General features: G+C 45.9%; 1 protein-coding gene across 3 annotated transcripts; it reads right to left on the reverse strand.

Annotated features, from left to right (window-relative positions):
• Positions 1–957: 957 nt before the first annotated feature.
• On the reverse strand, positions 958–19,829 carry LOC140207516 (uncharacterized). 3 transcript variants are annotated; one of them, XM_072276044.1, is made up of 4 exons: positions 19,745–19,829; positions 11,697–11,861; positions 4,579–4,781; positions 958–3,405 (listed from the first exon to the last, which is right to left on the reverse strand). In XM_072276044.1, exon 4 carries the CDS (start codon positions 2,996–2,998, stop codon positions 1,976–1,978), a length of 1,023 nt encoding a protein of 340 aa, XP_072132145.1. In that variant the 5' UTR covers positions 2,999–3,405; positions 4,579–4,781; positions 11,697–11,861; positions 19,745–19,829; the 3' UTR covers positions 958–1,975. The 3 variants fall into 3 exon arrangements, with proteins under 3 accessions (XP_072132145.1, XP_072132147.1, XP_072132146.1); XM_072276046.1 differs by lacking the exon at positions 19,745–19,829 and adding an exon at positions 19,292–19,355; XM_072276045.1 differs by lacking the exon at positions 19,745–19,829 and adding an exon at positions 14,000–14,130.
• Positions 19,830–21,505: the final 1,676 nt, after the last annotated feature.

Below are 21,505 nucleotides of genomic sequence, written 5' to 3' on the forward strand. Positions count from 1 at the left end.
CCATCAGCGGGAACATGCTTCCTGCCTCCAGCGTGTCCAATCCCTTAATAATCTTATATGTTTCAATAAGATGCCCACTCAGCCTTCTAAATTCCAGAGTATACAAGCCCAGTCGCTCCAATCTTTCGACATATGACAGTCCCACCATCTCGGGAATTAAGCTTGTGAACTTACGCTGCACTCTCTCAATAGCAAGAATGTCCTTCCTTAAATTTGGAGACCAATTCTGCACAGATGCAAAAAACCCATTTAAGATCTCCCCCATTTCTTTTGGCTTCACACATAGCCGACTACTCTGATCTTCAAGAGGACCAATTTTATCCCTGACAATCCTTTCACTCTTAATATACCTGTAAAAGCTCTTTGGATTATCCTTCAGCTTGACTGCCAAGGCAACCTCATGTCTTCTTTTAGCCCTCCTGATTTCTTTCTTAGTTTTTTTTGCACTTTTTATACTCCTCTAGCACCTTATTTGCTCCCTGTTTCCTATATGTGTCATACAACTCTCTCTTCTTCTTTATCAGAGCTCCAATATCCCTTGAGAACCAAGGTTCCTTATTCCTATTCACTTTGCCTTTAATCCTGACAGGAACATATAAACTCTGCACTCTCAAAAATTTCTCCTTTGAAGGCTTCCCACTTACCAATCACATCCTTGCCAGAGAACAAACTGTCCCAATCCATGCTTTTTGGATCCTTTCTCATTTCTTCAAATTTCGCCTTTTTCCAGTTTAGAACCTCAAACCGAGTACCAGATCTATCTTTATCAATGATCAAGTTGAAACTAATGGTGTTATGATCACTGGAACCAAAGTGCTCCCCTACACACTTCCGTCGCCAGTCCTAACTCATTTCCGAATGGGAGATCTAATATTGCATCCTCTCTAGTTGGTACCTCCAGATATTGATTTAGAAAACTTTCCAGAACACATTTTACAAGCTCTAACCTGTCTAGACCTTTAACAGTATGGGAGACCCAATCAGTATGTGGAAAATTAAAATCCCCTACTATCACTAACTTTTGCTTCCTGCAGTTGTCTCCCTCTCTGCAGATATGCTCCTCCAATTCTCGTTGACTACTGGGTGGTCTGTAATACAATCTCACTAATGTGGCCATACCTTTCCTGTTTTTCAGTTCCACCCATATGGACTCAGTAGACAAGCCCTCTAATCTGTCCTGTCTGAGCACTGCTGTAACATTTTCCTGACTAGCAATGCTACCACCTGCACCCCCCACCACCTTTCATTCCTCTGCCTCTATCATGTCTGAAACATCAGAACCCTGGAACATTAAGCTGCCAGTCCTGACCCTCCTGCAGCCAAGTTTCACTAATGGCTATAATGTCGTCATTCCATGTGTCAATCCATGCCCTCAGCTCGTCTGCCTTCTACACAATACTCCTTGCATTGAAATAGACACACCTCAGAAGATTGTTTCCACCATTCACAACCATTCTATTTGTGGCTTTGCATGAGCTTTTAACATCATTTATTTTCACCCCCGCTCCACTATCTGCTCTGGCACTCTGGTTCCCATCCCCCTGCAAACCTAGCTTAAACCCTCCCCAATAGCACTAACAAACCTCCCCGCAAGGATACCGGTCCCCTTGTAGTTCAGGTGTAACCCGTCTCTCTTGTACAGGTCCCACCTGCCCCAGAAGAGATCCCAATGATCCTGAAATCTGAAACCCTGCCCCCTACACCAGTTCCTCAGCCTCAGTCAAAGTAAGAATTATAAAGCTCAATCGTTTAATCAGATATTGTCTACTGTTTATTATTTCCGGGTACTGATTTGTAACAGGGGACACATCACGCAGCATCCACCCAAACGAGATTTCTTAAGTTTGGCCGGGCAGGGGGGCTATCACCCCCTATATTAATCTGCTAGCTGAAGCGAGAGTTACATAAGGTTAGATGACTGAGTGAATCGCTTCCCACATTCACAGCAGGGGAACAGCCTCTCCCCAGTGTGAACTCAGTCATGCACATTTGGTTGATTTGGCTGAGAGAATCTCTTCCCAATGTCTGAACAGGTGAACGGCCTCTCCCCAGTGTGAAGTCGCTGGTGTCTCAGTAGGTGGAATGACCGAGTGAATCCCTTCCCACATTCTGAGCAGGTGAATGGCCTCTCCCCAGTGTGAACTGACTGGTGTCCCTTCAGTTGAGATGACTGAGTGAATCCCTTCCCACACACTGAGCAGGTGAACGGCCTCTCCCCAGTGTGAACTAACTTGTGTACAAGTAGGTGGGATGACCGATTGAATCCCTTCCCACAGTCTGAGCAGGTGAACGGCCTCTCCCCAGTGTGAACTTGCTGATGTCCCTTCAGATGAAATGAGTAAGTGAATCCCTTCCCACAGTCCAAGCAGGTGAACGGCAGCTCCCCTGTGTGAACTCGCTGGTGTGCCTTTAGGTTGGATGACCAAGTGAACCCCTTCCCACACACTGAGCAGGTGAATGGCCTCTCCCCAGTGTGAACTCTCTGATGTACCTTCAGTTTAGATGACTGAGTGAATCCCTTCCCACAGTCTGAGCATTTGAACGGCCTCTCCCCAGTATGAACTGACGTGTGTACCAGTAGGTCGGATGACCGAGTGAATCCCTTCCCACAGTCTGAGCAGGTGAACGGCTTCTCACTGGTGTGAAATCGCTGATGTCCCTTCAGTTCAGATGACGAAGTGAATCCCTTCCCACAGTCCGAGCAGGTGAACGGCCGCTCCCCAGTGTGAAATCGCTGATGTATCTTCAGTTGAGATGACGAACTGAATCCCTTCCCACAGTCTGAGCAAGTGAATGGCCTCTCTCCAGTGTGAACTCTCTGATGTAGCTTCAGTTTAGATGAGCAAGTAAATCCCTTCCCACAGTCCGGGCAGGTGAACGGCCGCTCCCCGGTGTGAACTGACTGGTGTCTCAGTAGGGCGGATGACCGAGTGAATCCCTTCCCACAGTCTGAGCAGGTGAACAGCTGCTCTCCAGTGTGAACTCGCTGGTGAGCCATTAGGTCAGATGACCTAGTGAATCCTTCCCCACAAATTCAGCAGATTACCAACATCTGCCCAGTGTGAACTGACTGGTGTGTCCACAGGTGGGAAGACCGACTGAATCCCTTCTCACACACAGAACAGGTGAAGGGCCTCGTCCCAGTGTGAACTTGCTAATGTACCTTCAGTTGAGATGACCGACTGAATCCATTCCCACAGTCTGAGCAGATGAATGGCCTCTCCCCGTGTAAAATGACGGGCATGCCAGTCAGTCAGATGATCGAGTGAATCCCTCCCCACAGTCTGAGCAGGAAGGATGATAGAGTGAATCCCTTGCTCCTCTTCTTAAGTATCTGGACAGAGACAGCAAAACTGGCGTGTTGTGCTCAAGATTGCTGCAGACAAATTCCTTGTCGTGTTTAACCTGTAAAAATATTTACAAAATCCATCAATGGGTGTACGACAACGTTTCAGAAGAGATGAATTGAGTTGTCAAGGTGTGATCTGGCATCACACTGTTACTGTGAAGTTCAACCCAAGCTGGAGAGAGAAATCATCTTCTCACTGGTCACAGTGCTGGTATCTGGAATGACCATCAAACTCTCTGATGCTCTTCCTGTCTCAATAAGAATGGGGAATTTCTGCCATCTCCAATCTGTGACCTGCTCAGTCTGACTCTCTCCATTGGTATTATTCCCTCTTCCCACTGAGCTGCATGGGTGCCTGGCCCCACAGTAACTGAAACACTCTCACACAAATAGCTGGCAGTGCATTCCATGCACCCACCACTTGCTGTGTAAAAAACTTACCCCTGACATCCCCTCAGTATCTATTTCCAAATACCTTAAAACTCTGCCCCCTTGTGTTAGCCATTTCAGCCCTGGCAGAAAACCTCTGGCTATCCACACAATCAATGCCCCTCATCATCCTATACCCCTAAAAAAGGCTCTAAACATAAACAAGGAAATTATATATTGAAGATTTGTTCGAAGTATACAAAATTATAAGGGTATAGATAGGGTAAATGCAAGCAGCTCTTTCCACTGAGGTTGGGTGGGATGACAACCGGAGGCCATGGGTGAAAATTTAACGGGAACATTTGGAAAATCTCTTTACTGAAATGGTCGTGAGCGTGTGGAATGAAATGCCAGCACAAGTGGTGAATATGAGCTCGGTTTCACCATTTCGAAGAGGTTTGGATGGAAGCCTGGATGGTAGGGGTACGGAGGGCAATGGTCCCAGTGCAGGTGGTTGCATTGGACAGCTTAAATGTTTTTTTGGCATTGAATAGATGGGCCAAATAGCCTGTTTCAGAACTGAACTTCTCCATGTTTCCATGACGGAGAAGCTGGCCAAACTTGTTTGGAAAGGAAAAGGTCGGAGTGACAACTGAGCAGCAATGGCTGGAGTTTCTGGGAGCAATTCAGGAGCTAAGTGATCGATACATTCCAAAGAAATGGAAGCATTGGAAAGGCAGGAGGACACAACCGTGGCTGAAATGAGAAGCCAAAGCCAACATAAAAGCCAAAGAGAGGGCAAACAAAAGAGCAAACACTAACAGGGAATGGAGTTGCACAGTGTGAACTTGCTGATGTACCTTCAGTTGAGATTACTGACTGAATCCATTCCCACTGTCTGAGCAGGTGAATGGGTTCCTCCCTGTGTAAAATGACGAGCGTGCCAGTCAGTCAGATGATCGAGTGAATCCCTTGCTCCACTTCTTAAATATCTGGACAGAGACAGCAAAACTGGTGTGTTGTGTTCAAGATTCCTGTAGACAAATTCCCTGTCATTTTTAACCTGTAAAAAGATTTACAAAATCCATCAATGGGTGCAGGACAACATTTCAGATGAGATCACTTGAGCTGTCAAGGTGTGATCTGGCATCACGCTGTTACAGTGAAGTTCAACCCAAGTTAGAGCAAGAAATCATCTTCTAACTGCGCACAGTGATGGTATCTGGAATGACCATCAAATTCTCTGATGTTCTTCCTGTCTCTATGAGAATGGGTTCAGAGGAGATGTGAGGGGTAAGTTTTGTTACGCAGAGAGTGCTGAGTGTGTGGAATGGGCTGCTGGCAACGGTGGCAGAGGTGGATACAATAGGGCCTTTTAAGAGACCCCTGGACAGGTATATGGAGCTCAGAAAATTAGAGGTAATTTCTCAGGTATGGACATATTCGGCACAGCTTTGTGGGCCAGAGAGCCCGTGTTATGGGGTAGTTTTTTTTTCTATGTTTCTACCATCCCCAATCTGTGACCTGGCTCAGTTTGACTCTCTCCATTGGTATTATTCCCTGTTCCCACTGAGCTGCATGGGTGCCTGGCCCCACAGTAACTGAAACACTCTCACACAAATAGCCTTTGTCGACGTGCAGCTGGGATTTTCTTTTATGTATTATTAACTTTTCTTTTATGTATTATTAACTGCCACAGTTTTAACACCATATAAACAATTCCTGCTGAGATGAATGGTTGGTCCGCACAGCTAGTAAAAGGACTTAAAGTGAGTTTTTGTATTATTTCAGGTTCTTGTCACAGTCATAGAATAATACAATACAGAAACAGGCCCTTTGACCCATCTAGTTGGTGCCGAGCTACTTAAACTTTCTACTGCCATACCCCTACCATCCAGGTACCTGTACAAACCTCTGAAATGTTCAACTTGAGCTTGCAGGCACCGGGTGTGCTGGCTGCTCATTCCACACCTGGATGACGGTCTGTGTGAAGACGTTTCCCCTCATGTTCCCCTACCCTTTCAGCTTTCACCCTTGACCCATGGCCTCTGGTTGTAGCCCACCCAATCCCAGTGGAGAAAGCCAGCTTGCATTTACCCTATCTATGCACCTCTGTCACAATCAAATCTCCCCTCAATCTTCCACATTCCAAGCAATAAAGTCCTGATCTGTTCAATCTTTCCCAATAACCCAAGTCCTCCAGACCTGGCAACATCCTTGTGAATTTTTTCTGAACTCTTTCAACCTCTTTTACATCTTTCCTGCAGGTAGGTGACCACAACTGCAAACAAGACTCCAAATTAGGCCTCACCAATGTCTTCTACAAGTCAACATAACATCCATAAGACCGAAAGGAGCTGCAGAAGATCGTGAACACGGCGCAGCGCATCACACAAACCAATCTTCCGTCCTTGGACTCACTTTACACCGCACGCTGTCGGAGCAGTGCTGCCGGGATAATCAAGGACACGACCCACCCAGCCAACACACTTTTCGTCCCTCTTCCCTCCGGGGGAAGGTTCAGGAGCTTGAAGACTCGTACGGCCAGATTTGGGAACAGTTTCTTTCCAACTGTGTTTAACCAACACCCCCGACTCCCCACTCTCGCACAAGCCAAACTTACCACTAGAATATTAGACCTCTGCTAGTTTAAATTCCTGAACTAACAAATCCCTTGTCACCGCTTTGACTTTCCTCTGCCAGGTAATTTCCCGACCCCGAGCAGTTTCTAAAGTGGCCCACCTGTTGTTGTGCAGGATAACATCAAGAGTACTCTGCGATGGCTATTTAACCTCATTCCCCTTCCTGACTCTCACCCAGTTTCCTGTGTCCTGCACCTTGAGTGTAACTCACCTCTCTTCATGTTATATCTATCAACCCCTCCAACTCCTGGATGATCCGGAATTCATCCATCTCAAGTTCCAACTCCTTAAAGTGCAGGGTTACAAGCTGCAGCTGGATGCACATCTTGGAGGTCAGTGGTCCCCAGCCACCGGGCCATGGACCGGTACCGGGCGGCGAGGCAACGATATGATTTGGCGATATGAGTCAGCTGCACCCTTCCTCATTCTCTATCATGCCCACTGCTCTGCTGAACTTGAACGCATGAGAGGTCAAACCGCACACGTCATCCATGTCAGCACGGGAAGAAGATCGACTCCTCGAGCTTGCAAATGACGGTGGGCTGAAAAGTACGTTTGACATAACATCTCTGCCGGCATTCCGGATCAAAGTCAAGGCTGAATATCTTGGGATAGCCACGAAAGCACGAAAAACGTTGATTCCATTTCCAACATATCTCTGCAAAGAGGGGTTTTCTGCAATGAATGCAATGAAAACTAAATTGTGGAATAGACTGGACATAAGGAACTCCCTTCGAATATCGATGTCTCCCATCACCCCTCGATGGCACCGTCTTGTTGCAGGGAAACAAGCCCAGGGCTCCCACTGATTCAGTGATATTGGTGTGTTGCAATGATTTTATATGTTCATACGGGGAAAATATGTGCTGTGTGTTTAATATCCAAACGTTACTTAAAATGTTATGATGACTTACAAGTGACTTATAATTGACTTATCACTATATAACAGTAATATAAAGTAAAAGCTGGAATGATACGATAAATACACAGCCTATGTAAAGTAGAAATAATGTATGTACAGCGTAGTTTCACTGAACAGAATCGCCAAAAACAATTTGTAGAAAAAAAATCGGTACGTACACGCATGCACACACAAGTGCCCGTGCAAGGCTTCATGGTCATTGTAGTCTTTCTCAGAGTAAACACAACTTATTTGACTGCTATCCTTGTCCCTTGGTAACTCTACCCCGCCCCACCCCGAGTCGGCCGGTCCACAAGAGTATTGTCAATAATAAACCAGTCTGCGGTGCAAAAAAGGTTGGGAACCCCTGTTGCAGGTGAGGGCATCAGGGACACTGGAGGTCTCCCCACCTTCCCACCAATGTCCCTTCTAATTGGTAATGACCAGTGTGCACAAAAATCTTGTACTGTGCATTTTTTCCACCCAGTGACAAAATGTGCACAGTGAATTTTATATAGAGAGGTATTCATTCTTACAGCTAGCAAATCACTGGCACTAAGAACTTTGATCTCCTTTGGGTTCGATTGGGTTCATCTGCACTCTCACACAACCTATCTCGTAGGCCTGTTAACGGGTAATGAAGGATTTTCTCACAAGAGCCTTTGCACACTGTCCAAGTGCACCCAGTGCTCCTGAACCCCAATCCTCCCAGTGCTCAGATACGGTGGCTGCTCGGGTAAAAGAGATCCACACAGGGAATACTGAGGATTATTCCGAGACAGGGAGGGAAGAATCCAATAAAACCCCAGAGTTAATGGCTCCACAAAGACAATTGCCCACCCAAATGCTGCCCAATCCACGAGCAGGAGGAGGGACAGCCCTCAGTGATTCCTCTGTATGCACCCTGGAAGCCTTAAGAAATGATAATGATCATGAATCAGGCCCCAGATAGAAAAGAAAAACCAGTGCAGTTTGTTCAGTATGTCCACAGTACTACACAAATGTATAAAGTGACACCGCAAGATTTATTCTGTCTCTGCTGCACGATTCTCTGAGCTGAGGAGGGGGAAATGAAAGGCAGAATTGAGATACCAAACCTATCAGGAGTTACCAGTGGGAAACCATAATGAGAATGAACAGACAGACCGGATTATTCAAGCCTTGGAAAGGGCCCTCCGGCAACCTGTAAACATCACTAAAGTACTTGAATGCAAACCTAAGCCTGGGGAATCGGGACCAGACTATTGGGAGCGATTTGTGGCCTGCTACGGCACTTTCACAGGAGACCAAGCCTTTAATGATGGGAATCCGTCTGCCCAGTTTGATGTCTTACTGCTCCAATGCTTACCAACTAAGTTAGCCAACATGATTAAAACAAATAATATGGATTGGCCTGACAGTGAACAAAATCGAATGCGACGAGCTTTGACATACTATTGCGAGCCGACTTTTGAATCCTGATCAACCCCGAAGGGCACTAATATTAAAGGTGAATATGTTCAGCAGGGTGAAGGACGCGAGTGAGCTATATCTGGGGATCAGAAATGGGAACAAAAACCTACCAAGGGACAGGTGGGGACAACAATCCATATAGAAATTGACAAGCAAGGATGCTTCCTACCATGAGTACCACTCCTCGGGAAAAGCCCAATGTAATATTGCAAGTTGCTGGAATTCCAATTCTGTTTATGATTGATATGGGGGCAACCACAACCACTCTCAACCAGGTATCGGAAAATAGTATTGGAAAAGGGATTCCAGCTATCAGATTCTACAATCACTCTGTCTGGGTTTGAAGGCACAGAACGTACGTATTCACGTACCCAGCCACTGAAGGTGGAATTCCAGGGGGACCCAGTGTGTGGTTTCATTTACAGTCACCACCAGTCTGAGGTGTAATCTAGCAGGGAGAGACTTGCTCTAACCATTGTAAGTCAAGATTCTCTGCACAGACAAGGATAGCACTCTGGGACCTCTCCGAGGGAAGAACCTGGAGTTCCTTGCCTACACCCTGACGAAACAAGTCCCCAGCACCAAGGGAGACTGGCAAGACTCTGCCGCGGGCCAACTCCGATACTGGAAGGAGTCTGAGGTGAAGACGGGACATCTGGTAAGGCACACTTTTAATATTGACTGAACCCAAGATGTTATACCCCATCTCTGGGCAATTTCAGGCCATGAAGTCGGCCACACCAACTGCTCCCTATCCGGATCACCGTGAGAGAAGGACAGACTCTCCCACCCATTTCACAACATCCCCTCAATCCCGAGGCAATATTTTATGAGGATGGAAGCTCTTTGTGAATCCAGCACGATATTCTGGCTATGCGATAGTGACGGACAGTGAAATAGTTGAGCAAGCCTCTTTTGAGGCAGCTGTCTCCACCCAGAAGGCTGAGCTGCTTGCTCCGACTCGTGCCTGTATCCTTGCAACAGACAAAAGTGCGAACGTTTACACAGATTCCCGTTATGCATTTGGAGTTGTACATAAATAATATTCCGGAAATTGTACATGACTACGGGCCAACTAACCAAAATTCTCCAAGCATTACATTCGCAGGTATGGCAGGCTTACAAGGAAGAGAACTACCCCACAGAGAGGAGTGACTATTCCACCATAGAACTTGGGAATTTTGTCCTGATCAAGAACTGGAATTGAGGGAAACTCGGACCTCGGTGGAGAGGACCACATCAGGAGTTACTGACCACTCCCACGGCTGTGAAACTGAAGGGGCAATCTCGGTGGATACATCAAACAGACAACAAACGTGTTACTGAAGGAACTGAGTAGAAGGACTCTCTTGGACGAAAGGAAAATGTATTGGTTGATAGTGGTGTTCGTGTTTACATCTTTGAGAGGGCTCACCCCAGAATCCGGGGATCCCCATGTTAACACCTTTCTGTCACACCTATGCCAAACAGGTAGAAGTAGGGGCCTGCTGGGTTTGTACCGAAATTCCCCAGCATGGTATAACTATGATTCCAATGTCAGTAATCCCGCTCAACCAGACTGAGGAACTCCCAGCCTGGGCTTTCTCAAATATCACCCGGGGAAGTGAGGTGAGGAACTGTGGTCCAGTCAGAGATGACTGTGGCTGTCAGTGTCTTGAGGGATGGTATCTCGGGCCCCCACCAAACAGAACTTCCTATACTGGGAAACATGCATCCTGGCCATACTTGCAGGTGCCCAACAGCGGAGAGGAATAACTGAGACTGAGCGATTTTGGATGATCGCTTTTCTCTCCTATGGAGTAGCCAGGAATTCACGAGAGAGAATCAATTTGGCTACAGCACTTGAGGAGCTGGCCATAATACTGCAGGGGCCCTGACAGAAACGCAAGGCCCAAGTAACAGAAATATCCACTGAAATGACTGCAATCCGGCAAACAGTCCTACAGAATCGTATGGCTTTCGGTTTTATCCTGGCTGAGAAAGGGGGAACCTGTGCTATTATTGACACAGAATGCTGCACCTATATCCCTGATAAGTCTACTAACATTACATCCCTCTCCCAGCACACTGCCAAGGAGATTGACAGCATCAAGGAAGTAGGGCAGGATTTACACGGGTTCACCGAAGGGTCGAAATGGTGGTCTTCGAAGGCCTGTTCGGTAATATGTGGGGTGAGATATTGCATTATGGCCGAATACTCGTACATATCATTGTTATCATTACTGATGTCTGCTGCTTTTACCCACTGATAAGTCAATGCTGTACTCGGTTACTTTCTCTGTAAAAGATTACTGCTTTGTTGATGATGTAATGATGAAAAGGAGGGAATGATAAAGTATGTAAAAGGGTTAACACTTCGTTAAACAATAGCAGCTTGTTTTCTGAAAGAAACTGCTGATGATCAACAGATGTGCTGAGCTATGCTGAGTCATATTTCTTCTTGAGGGTAGCTAGCTGGGGTTTCAGGACGCTTATCTCCTTGTGCACTCATGCATAGAGATAGGACAGCTTCAGTCTGTTCCGTGTGTGTAAGCCATTATGACTATTTTGTAACTTGTCTTTAGGGGCTGTCATGTAGTAAATAACTTTGGCTCCAGCCTGTCTTGTGTGGGGGGTATCTGGACAGATATACCTGTGGTGTAAGTGGAATTGTTAGTCAGTTACTGGATAGGGCAGGTACAGTCATAGACTGTTCCTGTTTGAGCGACGAACTGAGTAAGCCCCAGGTGCTTGGAAAAACGAGTTTGTACTTATACAGTCTCTGAGTGACTTTATCTGGATTCAACTTCCACAGAATGGGAGTGGTTTTAAAGGGCTGGGCTGCTGGAAACACATTACCAGACCTGGAGTGATTGTAACTGGGTCTGACAGAGGCATAACTGGTTCTTCTGGGCACATTCAGTCTCACTCCAACTATTTCCTACCTTCCTTTGTACAGGTATGTAATGTCTAAAGGACCAGTGTTTGAGTAAATGAGACTCACCAAACTTTCTCCTGGTGAATCACTGGATCCTCCAAATCAGATGGGTTCTCTCCAGTTAATGCTCAAAATCCTCGGGCTGGTTCAGATGTTGTTGTTCCCTCATTTGAGTCGTGGTTTGCTTCCAGTTGGGGTTTTCTTCCAATGAATCTCTCACCGCAGGTCTAACTGTAACACGAAAGGTAATGAAGCCCATTAACAATAAAAAGGAGAACCAAACATTTCTGCTTCATGTTACTAAGAACAAAACTCACTGAAATTTAAACGTTGAAGGCAAATATAATCATCTCAGTGAACAATCTTTTATTGTCCCTCACCCGTCACAAAACGATATGGCATAAGACATGGTGAGACATAAGAGACAGGAACAGAATTAGGTGATTCAATCCATCTTGTCTGCCCCACCACTCAACCATGGCTGAGTTTTATTCCAACCCCATATTCCTGCCTTCCTCCTGTAACCCTGAAGCTACTTAGCAATCATGAATATATTAATCTCTGTTATAAATATAATCAAATATCAGCCTCAACCAACCTCTGCAGCAACAAATTCCACAGATCAGATATCTTTAGGCCAAAAAATTTTCCTCATCTCAGTTTTAAAGGGAAACATTTTTATTCTGAGACTGTGCTGTCAGATCAGACTCTCTGTCTAATGGGGACATCCTCTCCATATCCACTGTGTCCAGGCTTTTCAGCATTCGGTAGGTTTACTTAACCATACATCCCTCCTCCAGCTGCTCGAAATTTCTGCTTCATTGCAGAAGGACGACCATCCATCCCCATCTGTAGAAGCACTAACCAAAGTCAAAGCCAAAACATCAACAGTTCCATATGCCTGGAATGTAGATCACAGGATTATAGCCGAAGAACCAACTCTCCCAGTACTCTTTGCTGCCAGTAAAATGCTGCAGTGTGTCAGCCAGTCACAGTTCAATAACTAGCATCTCCACACCAATGCACAACAGAACTGGTACCTGATGACCCTCTGGCATTCCAGCTAACAAAACCGATTCTGGAAATAACTCAGCAAGGCCAAATGTGCAAAAGAACACTTCACAATGAAGACAAAGGGTAAAAGAAAGATTGCTGATATATAACATTGAGGTGGTGGGATACAGGGTGGACCGAGGTTGACCCAGATGGTTGATGCATACCACTGAAGCGGGCGGCAGGAGACTAAACAGAGGTTGAACAAGATGGGCAGGGATGAGCAGAAGGAACCAGGTGGGAGAAGGGATCAAGGACGATCACTGATACACAGATACTGAATTAATCGCACATAATAAAAGCTCATAAAATGACATAGTTAGAACAAACAATAAGAATTTTGGCATATGCCCTTTGACCCTCACCAAATTTTTATCAACACACCATAGAAAGTTTCCCACCCGGACTCTTCACACTTTGTATGGTAACTACTCTGCCTGTGACTGCGAGGAACAGCAGAGAACTTTGGATACAGATCAGCACATCACAGAAACCATTCTCTCCCCCTAGACTTCCCAGTCCCTCGGTAAAGTAGGCAGTGAAATCAAAGATCCCCAAAACCTGGGACGTTCTCCTTTCTCACCCACTCTAGTCGGGGAGAAGACACAAGATCCATAAAGCTTCAGGACAAATGCGAGGAGCCTCAGGAAATGAGGCGAGTTGGGGGAAGTTAACAGGACTCGGTGGCCAACATCAGATTTCCCCAACGCAACATGGAGGAAGCATCACCACCCATCCGGTGACTGAAGGACACACCATATGAATTTGCGTCACAAAGCGGAGGGTGGGGCAGATCTGCGGCACACAGCCTCACTGAAGCTGTTGGCGGGAATTCTGCGGAAATAGGCAGCCTGGGCTCCTGGTTTGGATCGTTCAATGCAGATTAAGTGAAGTCGACACATTTTTTGAAGAGCCCAGATAACTGGGTACTAAATGAGTAATTGGCTTTCGGTTCAGGGCTCACCGCCAACATCAGATCTCCCCGCTCGGGATCGGTCTCAATACGCACCGATGGGAAAGTGATATCTTTGGCCCACAGACAGTGATCCCAACCCCTGGCACCCCGACCCAGGAGGCGAAGACACTTTCCCAATCCTGCAGATGATCCAGTCCAGTCCAGCACTGAGCGGAAAGGAAAACACGGCTCACCCGGAGACTGTGAGCATGCACAAAGGGCTTGTTACATCTGTGGTTAAATGCGACGGGCAAATGGGATCACGTGACTGGTGGGGGTCTCCCATCAACCCAAGCAGAGCATTCCAGCTACTCACTACTCTGTGGAAAGAAACAAACTTGCCGCTCACATCTCCTCTCACCTTAAATGTGTTAGACATTTCAACCTCCAGGAAAAATATATTGTCTGTCCACTCTATCTATTCCTCTCGTAATCTTATAAACGTTCATCCAGTCTCAGCCCAGCCTGCGCCGCTCTGGAGAAAACAACACAAGTTTGTCCAACCTCTCGTTATAGCTCATGCCCTCTAATCTAGACAATATCCTGGTAAACCTCTTTTACACCCTCTACTATTATTCTGACATTTCACATTCTTAAAATAAAGTACTGATCCTAACTGACCTAAGACAGGGAATGTTTTCTTGGATTAAATGTCAGGAATTGTGTAAAACTGAGTGGTGTATGGTGTATGTAAACTTCTGACGTCAACAGCAGCCATTAATATAAAAAAGAAAATTTGCTAGCATAGCAAACAGAAAAAATGGCAAATTTTCTGTTCTCATTGATCAATCAACAAGCCTGAGCATTAAGACCACCCGAATAGTTTATTTGAAACGTGATAAGGAAGGTGATCCCCATTTTATGTTTTTAGATCTAATTGAACTGCCTGATCAGAAAGCTGCAACTATTGTTAAGCATCTTCTGAATTGTCTCAAGAACCATGGGTTTGATGACTCTTACTTGAAACAGAACCTTGTAGCATTTGCTAGTAATGGGGCGAATGTAATGCCTGGTGTCAAATCTGGTGTTGCTACAATTGTCAAGGAACATAACCCTGATGTGACAAATTGGCACGGTCTTAATCACAGATTAGAACTTGCAGTAAGTGATTCAGTGAGAGAAGTTCACAGAATGAATCATTTTCAATCATTTATCAACAAATTCTACTCTGTTTACAGTAGATCACCTCTAAATCAAAAGGAACTGTCTGAATGTGCCTCTCAACGAGAACTACAAATTTGCGAAATAGGCCGTGTTCTGGGCACCAGGTGTGTGGCTAGCTCATTTCGAACAGTTTCAGCAGTGTGACAAAATTATGAAGCACTGTGTTTTCATTTTGAAAAAGTAATGAAGAATGAAACAGGATCTGGGAGTGAGAGAAAAACCTATGAAGGTCTGTTGAAAAGATTCTTCAGGACAGTTTCTATTGGACTTAGCTCTAACGTATGACACATTGCATGAACTTGGTTTACTGTCAGAGTGTTTACAGAAACACACTACTACGACTGTTTATGCAGACAAACTGACCCAATGGATCAGAAGATCACTGCATGGACTGAAAGACCAACCTGGTACAAGAACTCTAGAAGCTCAAGAGGCAGTTGAAAAGGGGAAGTTTGGAGAAATTACCTTAACAAGCAACAACAAAATTGTCTCCATTAACTATCGACAATTTCTTGCTCGTCTTATAAACAATCTGCAGCACCTTATGTTCACGGCAACATCCTTGAAAAGTTCTCAAACTTCTAAACCTCAAAGTATGTATTAATTCCCAGCCAAATGAAATGTGTGTCCTTGATAAAGATAACTGGCCTGCTAAAATACTGCTTAATTTTTTTTTCCAAGTCAAGTCGTATTTTATCATCATTTCGACCATAAACTGCTGGTACAGTACACAGTAAAAACGAGACAACGTTTCTCCAGGATTCTGGTGCTATGTAAAACAACACAAAACTACACTAGACAATGTGAGACAGCAAAGGCTACCCTAGACTACATAAAAACAACATTAAAAAACTGCACTAGACTACAGCCCTGCACAGGACAACATAAAGTGTGCAAAAACAGTGCAGGGCAGTACAATAATTTATAAACAAGACAATAGGCACAGTAGCGGACAAATAACAATATAATAATAAATGATGTGAATGTCAGTCTAGACTCTGGGTATTGAGGAGTCTGATGGCTTGGGGGAAGAAGCTGTTACGCAGTCTTGTCGTGTGAGCCCGGATGCTTTGGTACCTTCTGCCTGATGGAGAATTATGGAGAAGCTGCAATATCATCTCTCTGTAAGAGATTTAAGCTTTCTTCTTCCTCTGTAATAAATGCCTTCAGGGATTATGTGGAGAATCGTGGACACCGCATCCCCCAAGATTTACGCCCATTACTGAGCTGTTCACAAGTTATTCCTATTAGTACTGCTGAGTGTGAGAGAGGATTCAGTCACATCAACTTGATAATAACAACACACTCAAGGACTCTTATAGATCATGTATCAGCACTTATGTTTGTTAAACTACACAGACCTCCTCTAGTTCAGTGGAATTCTGAGCCATATGTCACAACATGGCTGCAGTACCACAGATCAGATCAGCAGATGATACCAGGACAAGAGTTGCTTCAGACCCACGAACACATATTACACCTGACCCTTTGTGGAAATTATTGTGAAACTTCTCATTGGTGGCATTTGGTAAGTAGGTAATTACTTTTAAATTGGTAAAATACATGATTAGTGTCTTTTTCTTTACTTGCTTGATAATTATATTTTATGATAATTATTGAGTGCAACCGTGTAATACTTTGTCATATTATTAAATTATTATATGTTTTATTGTACCAGTTATACACTGAAATGTACTGATAGGCTATACTATTGTTAATGTTTTAACTATCACTATATTTCTGTGGAGCTCTGGAATTGATATATTTCTTTCATCTTGGTTTACCATTATACCAGCGCCAAAGAAGAAGAATGTGGGCTGCCTTAAGGACTATTGCCTGGTAGCACTTACATCGACAGTGATGAAATGCTTTGGGAGGTTGGTTATGACTGAAATGAACTCCCGCCTCAGCAAGGACCTGAACCCACTGCAATTTGCCTGTCGTCACAATAGGTCAACGGCAGACGCAATCCCCACGGCTCTTCACACGGTTTTAGACCACCTGGACAACACAAGCATCTACGTCAGACTGCTGTTCATCGACTACAGCTCCGCATTTTATACCATCATTCCCACTATCCTAATTGAGAAGTTGCAGAACCTGGGCCTCTGTAATTGTATTCTCATCTTCCTAACCAGAAGAACATAGTCTGTGCAGATTGGCAATAACATATCCTCTTCACTGACGATCAACACTGGCGCACCTCGGGGTGTGTGCTTAGCCCACCGCTCTACTCTCTGTATACACATGACTGTGTGGCTGGGCACAGCTCAAACACCATTGAGAAATTTACCGACAATACAACCATTGTTGGTCGAATCTCAGGTGGTGACGAGGGGGCGTACAGGAGTGAGATATGCCAGCTAGTGGAATGGTGCCACAGCAACAACCTGACACTCAATGTCAGTAAGACGAAAGCGCTGATTGTGGACTTCAGGAAGAGTAAGACAGGGGAACACGTACCAATCATCATAGAGTGATCATAAGTGGAGAGAGTGAGTAGCTTTAAATTCCTGGGCATCAAGATCCCTGAGGATCTAACGTGGTCCCAGCTATCGATGTAGTCATAAAGAAGGTAAGACAGCAGCTGTACTTTATTAGGAGTTTGAAGCAATTTGGCATGACAACAAACAAGCTCAAAATCTTCTATAGCTGCACTGTGGGGAGCATTCGGACAGGCTGCATCACTGTCTGGTATGGAGGGGCTACTGCACAGGACCGTGAGAAGCTGCAGAAGGTTGTAAATCTCGTCAGCTCCATCTTGGGTACTAACCTACAAAGTATCCAGGACATCTTCAGGGAGCGGTGTCTCAGAAAGGTAGCATCCATTATAAAGGACCTCCAGCACCCAGGGCATGCCCTTTTCTCACTGTTACCATCAGTCAGGAGATACAGAAGCCTGAAGGCACACACTCAGTGATTCAGGAACAGCTTCTTCCCCTCTGTCATCTGATTCCTGAATGGACTTTGAAAGCTTTGGACACTACGTCACTTTTTAATATACATCATTTCTGTTTTTACACATCTTTAACAAACTATTCAACCAATTTTTTGAGGAAATTACCAGTAGGCTAGACAAGGGAGATGCAGTGGATGTTGTATATTTGGATTTTCAGAAGGCCTTTGACAAGGTGCCACATATGAGGCTGCTTAACAAGATAACAGCCCATGGAATTACAGGAAAGTTACATACCTGGATAGAGCGTTGGCTGATTGGCAGGAAACAGAGAGTGGGAATAAAGGGATCCTATTCTGGTTGGCTGCCGGTTACCAGTGGTGTTCCACAGGGATCAGTGTTGGGGCTGCTTCTTTTTACATTGTACATCAACGATTTGGATTATGGAATAGAGGGCTTTGTGGCTAAGTTTGCTGACGATACGAAGATAGGTGGAGGGGCCGGTAGTGCTGAGGAAACGGAGAGTCTGCAGAAAGACTTGGATAGATTGGAAGAATGGGCAGAGAAATGGCAAATGAAGTACAATGTTGGAAAGTGTATGGTTCTGCACTTTGGCAGAAAAAATAAACAGGCAGACTATTATTTAAATGGGGAAAGAATTCAAAGTTCTGAGATGCAACGGGACTTGGGAGTCCTCGTACAGGATTCCCTTAAAGTTAACCTCCAGGTTGAGTCGGTAGTGAAGAAGGCGAATGCAATGTTGGCATTCATTTCTAGAGGAATAGCGTATAGGAGCAGGGCTGTGATGTTGAAGCTCTATAAGGTGCTGGTGAGACCTCACTTGGAGTACTGTGGGCAGTTTTGGTCTCCTTATTTAAGAAAGGATGTGCTGACGTTGGAGAGGGTACAGAGAAGATTCACTGGAATGATTCCAGGAATGAGAGGGTTAACATATGAGGAACGTTTGTCCGCTCTTGGACTGTATTCCTTGGAGTTTAGAAGAATGAGGGGAGACCTCATAGAAACATTTCAAATGTTAGAAGGCATGGACAGAGTGGATGTGGCAAAGTTGTTTCCCATGATGGGGGAGTCTAGTACGAGAGGGCATGACTTCAGGATTGAAGGGCGCCCTTTCAGAACAGAAATGCGAAAAAATTTTTTTAGTCAGAGAGTGGTGAATCTATGGAATTTGTTGCCACGGGCAGCAGTGGAGGCCAAGTCATTGGGTGTCTTTAAGGCAGAGATTGATAGGTATCTGAGCAGCCAGGGCATCAAAGGTTATGGTGAGAAGGTGGGGCAGTGGGACTAAATAGGATAAAATAGATCAGCTCATGATAAAATGGCGGAGCAGACTCGATGGGCCGAATGGCCTACTTCTGCTCCTTTGTCTTATGGTCTATTCGTTATGCATAATGATTTAGTTTTTTATTTATTATGTTTTAATTTATTATCTATGCCAGAATATGTATTTATGTATTGCATTCAACTGCTGTTGCTGAGTCAAACAAATTTCACTTCAATTGCCTGTGATAATAAATCTGATTTTGACATAATAAGATATATATATATATATACCACACTCAATTTGTTTACCTGTTCATTACTCGAATGGGGCAAGGAGGTTGTCCAGTACATGAAATCAGCAAGTACACAAACTGGGTGAGAGAGGGGATCTAGGAAATGGCAAGTATTTTGTCAGCTCCGGCACCTAAAACAATTAGCACTGCACTCCTGCTGAAAGGACATCCCACTTTCTAACAACCGCCCTCCTTTCACGCCTACGGTCCCACAACCTTCCGACTACTCACCCCCCACCCACAGTCCACCCGTAACCTCTACCCACACACAGACAGATCCCCTTCACCCCAAACCCCCTCCCAGCCTGGGAACCACAACTGACTGATCCCACAGCCCGGGCTCGGGCGCAAAGCTAAAACCGGGGCTGCGGGACCGGAGAGCCCGGAGTCTGCAGCTGTCCGGCAGAACTCGGTCCCGGCCCTTTCCAACTGCAGCAAACCCCCGATTTACACAAACTCCATTACTCACCTCCTCGGTAGCAGAACCGCCGGCGACAACTGTGATGGGCACCGGGCCGACGTTCAGCAGGATATTCGCCGCAGCACCACCCGTGGACGGAGGTCAATGCAGCGCCACCAGTGGCCGGAGGTCCTTGCAGCGCCGCCGGCGGACGGAGGTCAATGCAGCGCCACTGGTGGCCGGAGGTCCATGCAGCGCCGCCGGCGGCCGGAGGCGGGAGGGACAACGGAGAGGTAGATCACAAACACGACAAACTGCAGATGCTGGAAATCCAGAGCAACACCAACAAAATGCTGGCGGAACTCAGCAGGCCGGGCAGCATCAATGAACATTTGACGTTTCCAGTTGAACCCTCCTTCAGGACTGAGATGGAATAGGGGAAATATCTGAATAAAATCGGGGCGGGCGAGGAAATGCCGAGCTGGAGGGTGATAGGTGAAGCCAGGTAGGTGGGAAAGCTCAAGAGCAGAAGAAAATAGAATCTGATAGGAGAGGAGAGTGGAGAATAGGAGAAAGGGATGGAGCAGTGGATCCAGAGAGAAGTGTTCAGCAGGTGAGAGGACGTGAAAAGTCAGAGAGGAAGAGAGGGAGTGGGAGGGAGAGGTGAGGGGGAGATCTGTTCGGCGGAAGGAGAAATCGATATTCATGCCATCAGTTTGGAGGGTAACCAGACGGAATATGAGGCGCTGATCCTGGACCCTGAGGGTGGCCTCATCTTGGCACAAGAGGAGGCGATGGGTTGACACGTCGCAACGGGAATGGGAATCGGAATGAAAATGTTTGGACACCGGGAAATCCCGCTCGGAGCAGATAGTTCAAAGGTTAATTAATTATCAAAGCAGGGATCCATAAACAGCTCCGAGTTTTTGTTTTCTTCTCCAGTGAGCCACGGAACAAAGAACATGAAAGTCGTTCAGAGAGAAACATCAAACTCCCACCCAACCCCCGCATAAAAAGGAACGGCATCCCGATCATCAACCCCCAAAACCCCACTCCTCCCGCAAATGGGAAAAATAACATCGATCCCCCCGAAAAAACAACCCGACCCCGCACAACTGCGGAGGAGCCGGTGTCACCAGTGCAGAGGAGCCGCATCGGGAGCAGCGGACACAACGGGCGACCCCGGAAGATTCACAGGTGAAGGGTCGCCTCACCCGGAAGGATGTTTGGACAACGGGGAGAGTTCGGCCGTCCGGCCCTTTCACTGTGACCCCCGAACTCCACATCAAATCCGTCCAAACGAATCTGGGTGAACTTTAATGACCAATAAATATAATTCCTCTCTTTGATCAGCTGTCTGAATGATTCCCTGACTCTGAGAGGAAGGGGTGTCTATGGTCCACATTGTCAGGGTGTTGAGTTTACCAGGAGACAGAGACTGCAGGGACGGGAGGTTTTCTGGTCACTAATACACTGTGTGTGGACCCCGCTGGCAATTCTGGTGTTGTGACCCGAATCGAGACAAACACCACGCTGCCCACTCCACCAACAACACGGCACAGCCGGACACATAACAGGGGACTTTACATCTCACAACACTGGATTCAGTGATGAAACCCGTGATTAATGTTGTTGTCCCACTGAAATCATAAGAAATGTCCATTCAGGTGTTTTTAATTACAAGCGCTCCCCCACAGGTGACGTCACACATGGTTCCCCCCGTGCGTAACTGACGTCACACACGCGCTGCTCTGCTCGTGCTGAGGCGGTTTAACGGCTGAGCTACCGACCACGAGACCCCTCCACCCCTCACCTCCGAGGCGATGTCAA

This window comes from Mobula birostris, chromosome 13, assembly GCF_030028105.1.
Source record: "Mobula birostris isolate sMobBir1 chromosome 13, sMobBir1.hap1, whole genome shotgun sequence".
NCBI classification, from domain to species: domain Eukaryota; kingdom Metazoa; phylum Chordata; class Chondrichthyes; order Myliobatiformes; family Myliobatidae; genus Mobula; species Mobula birostris.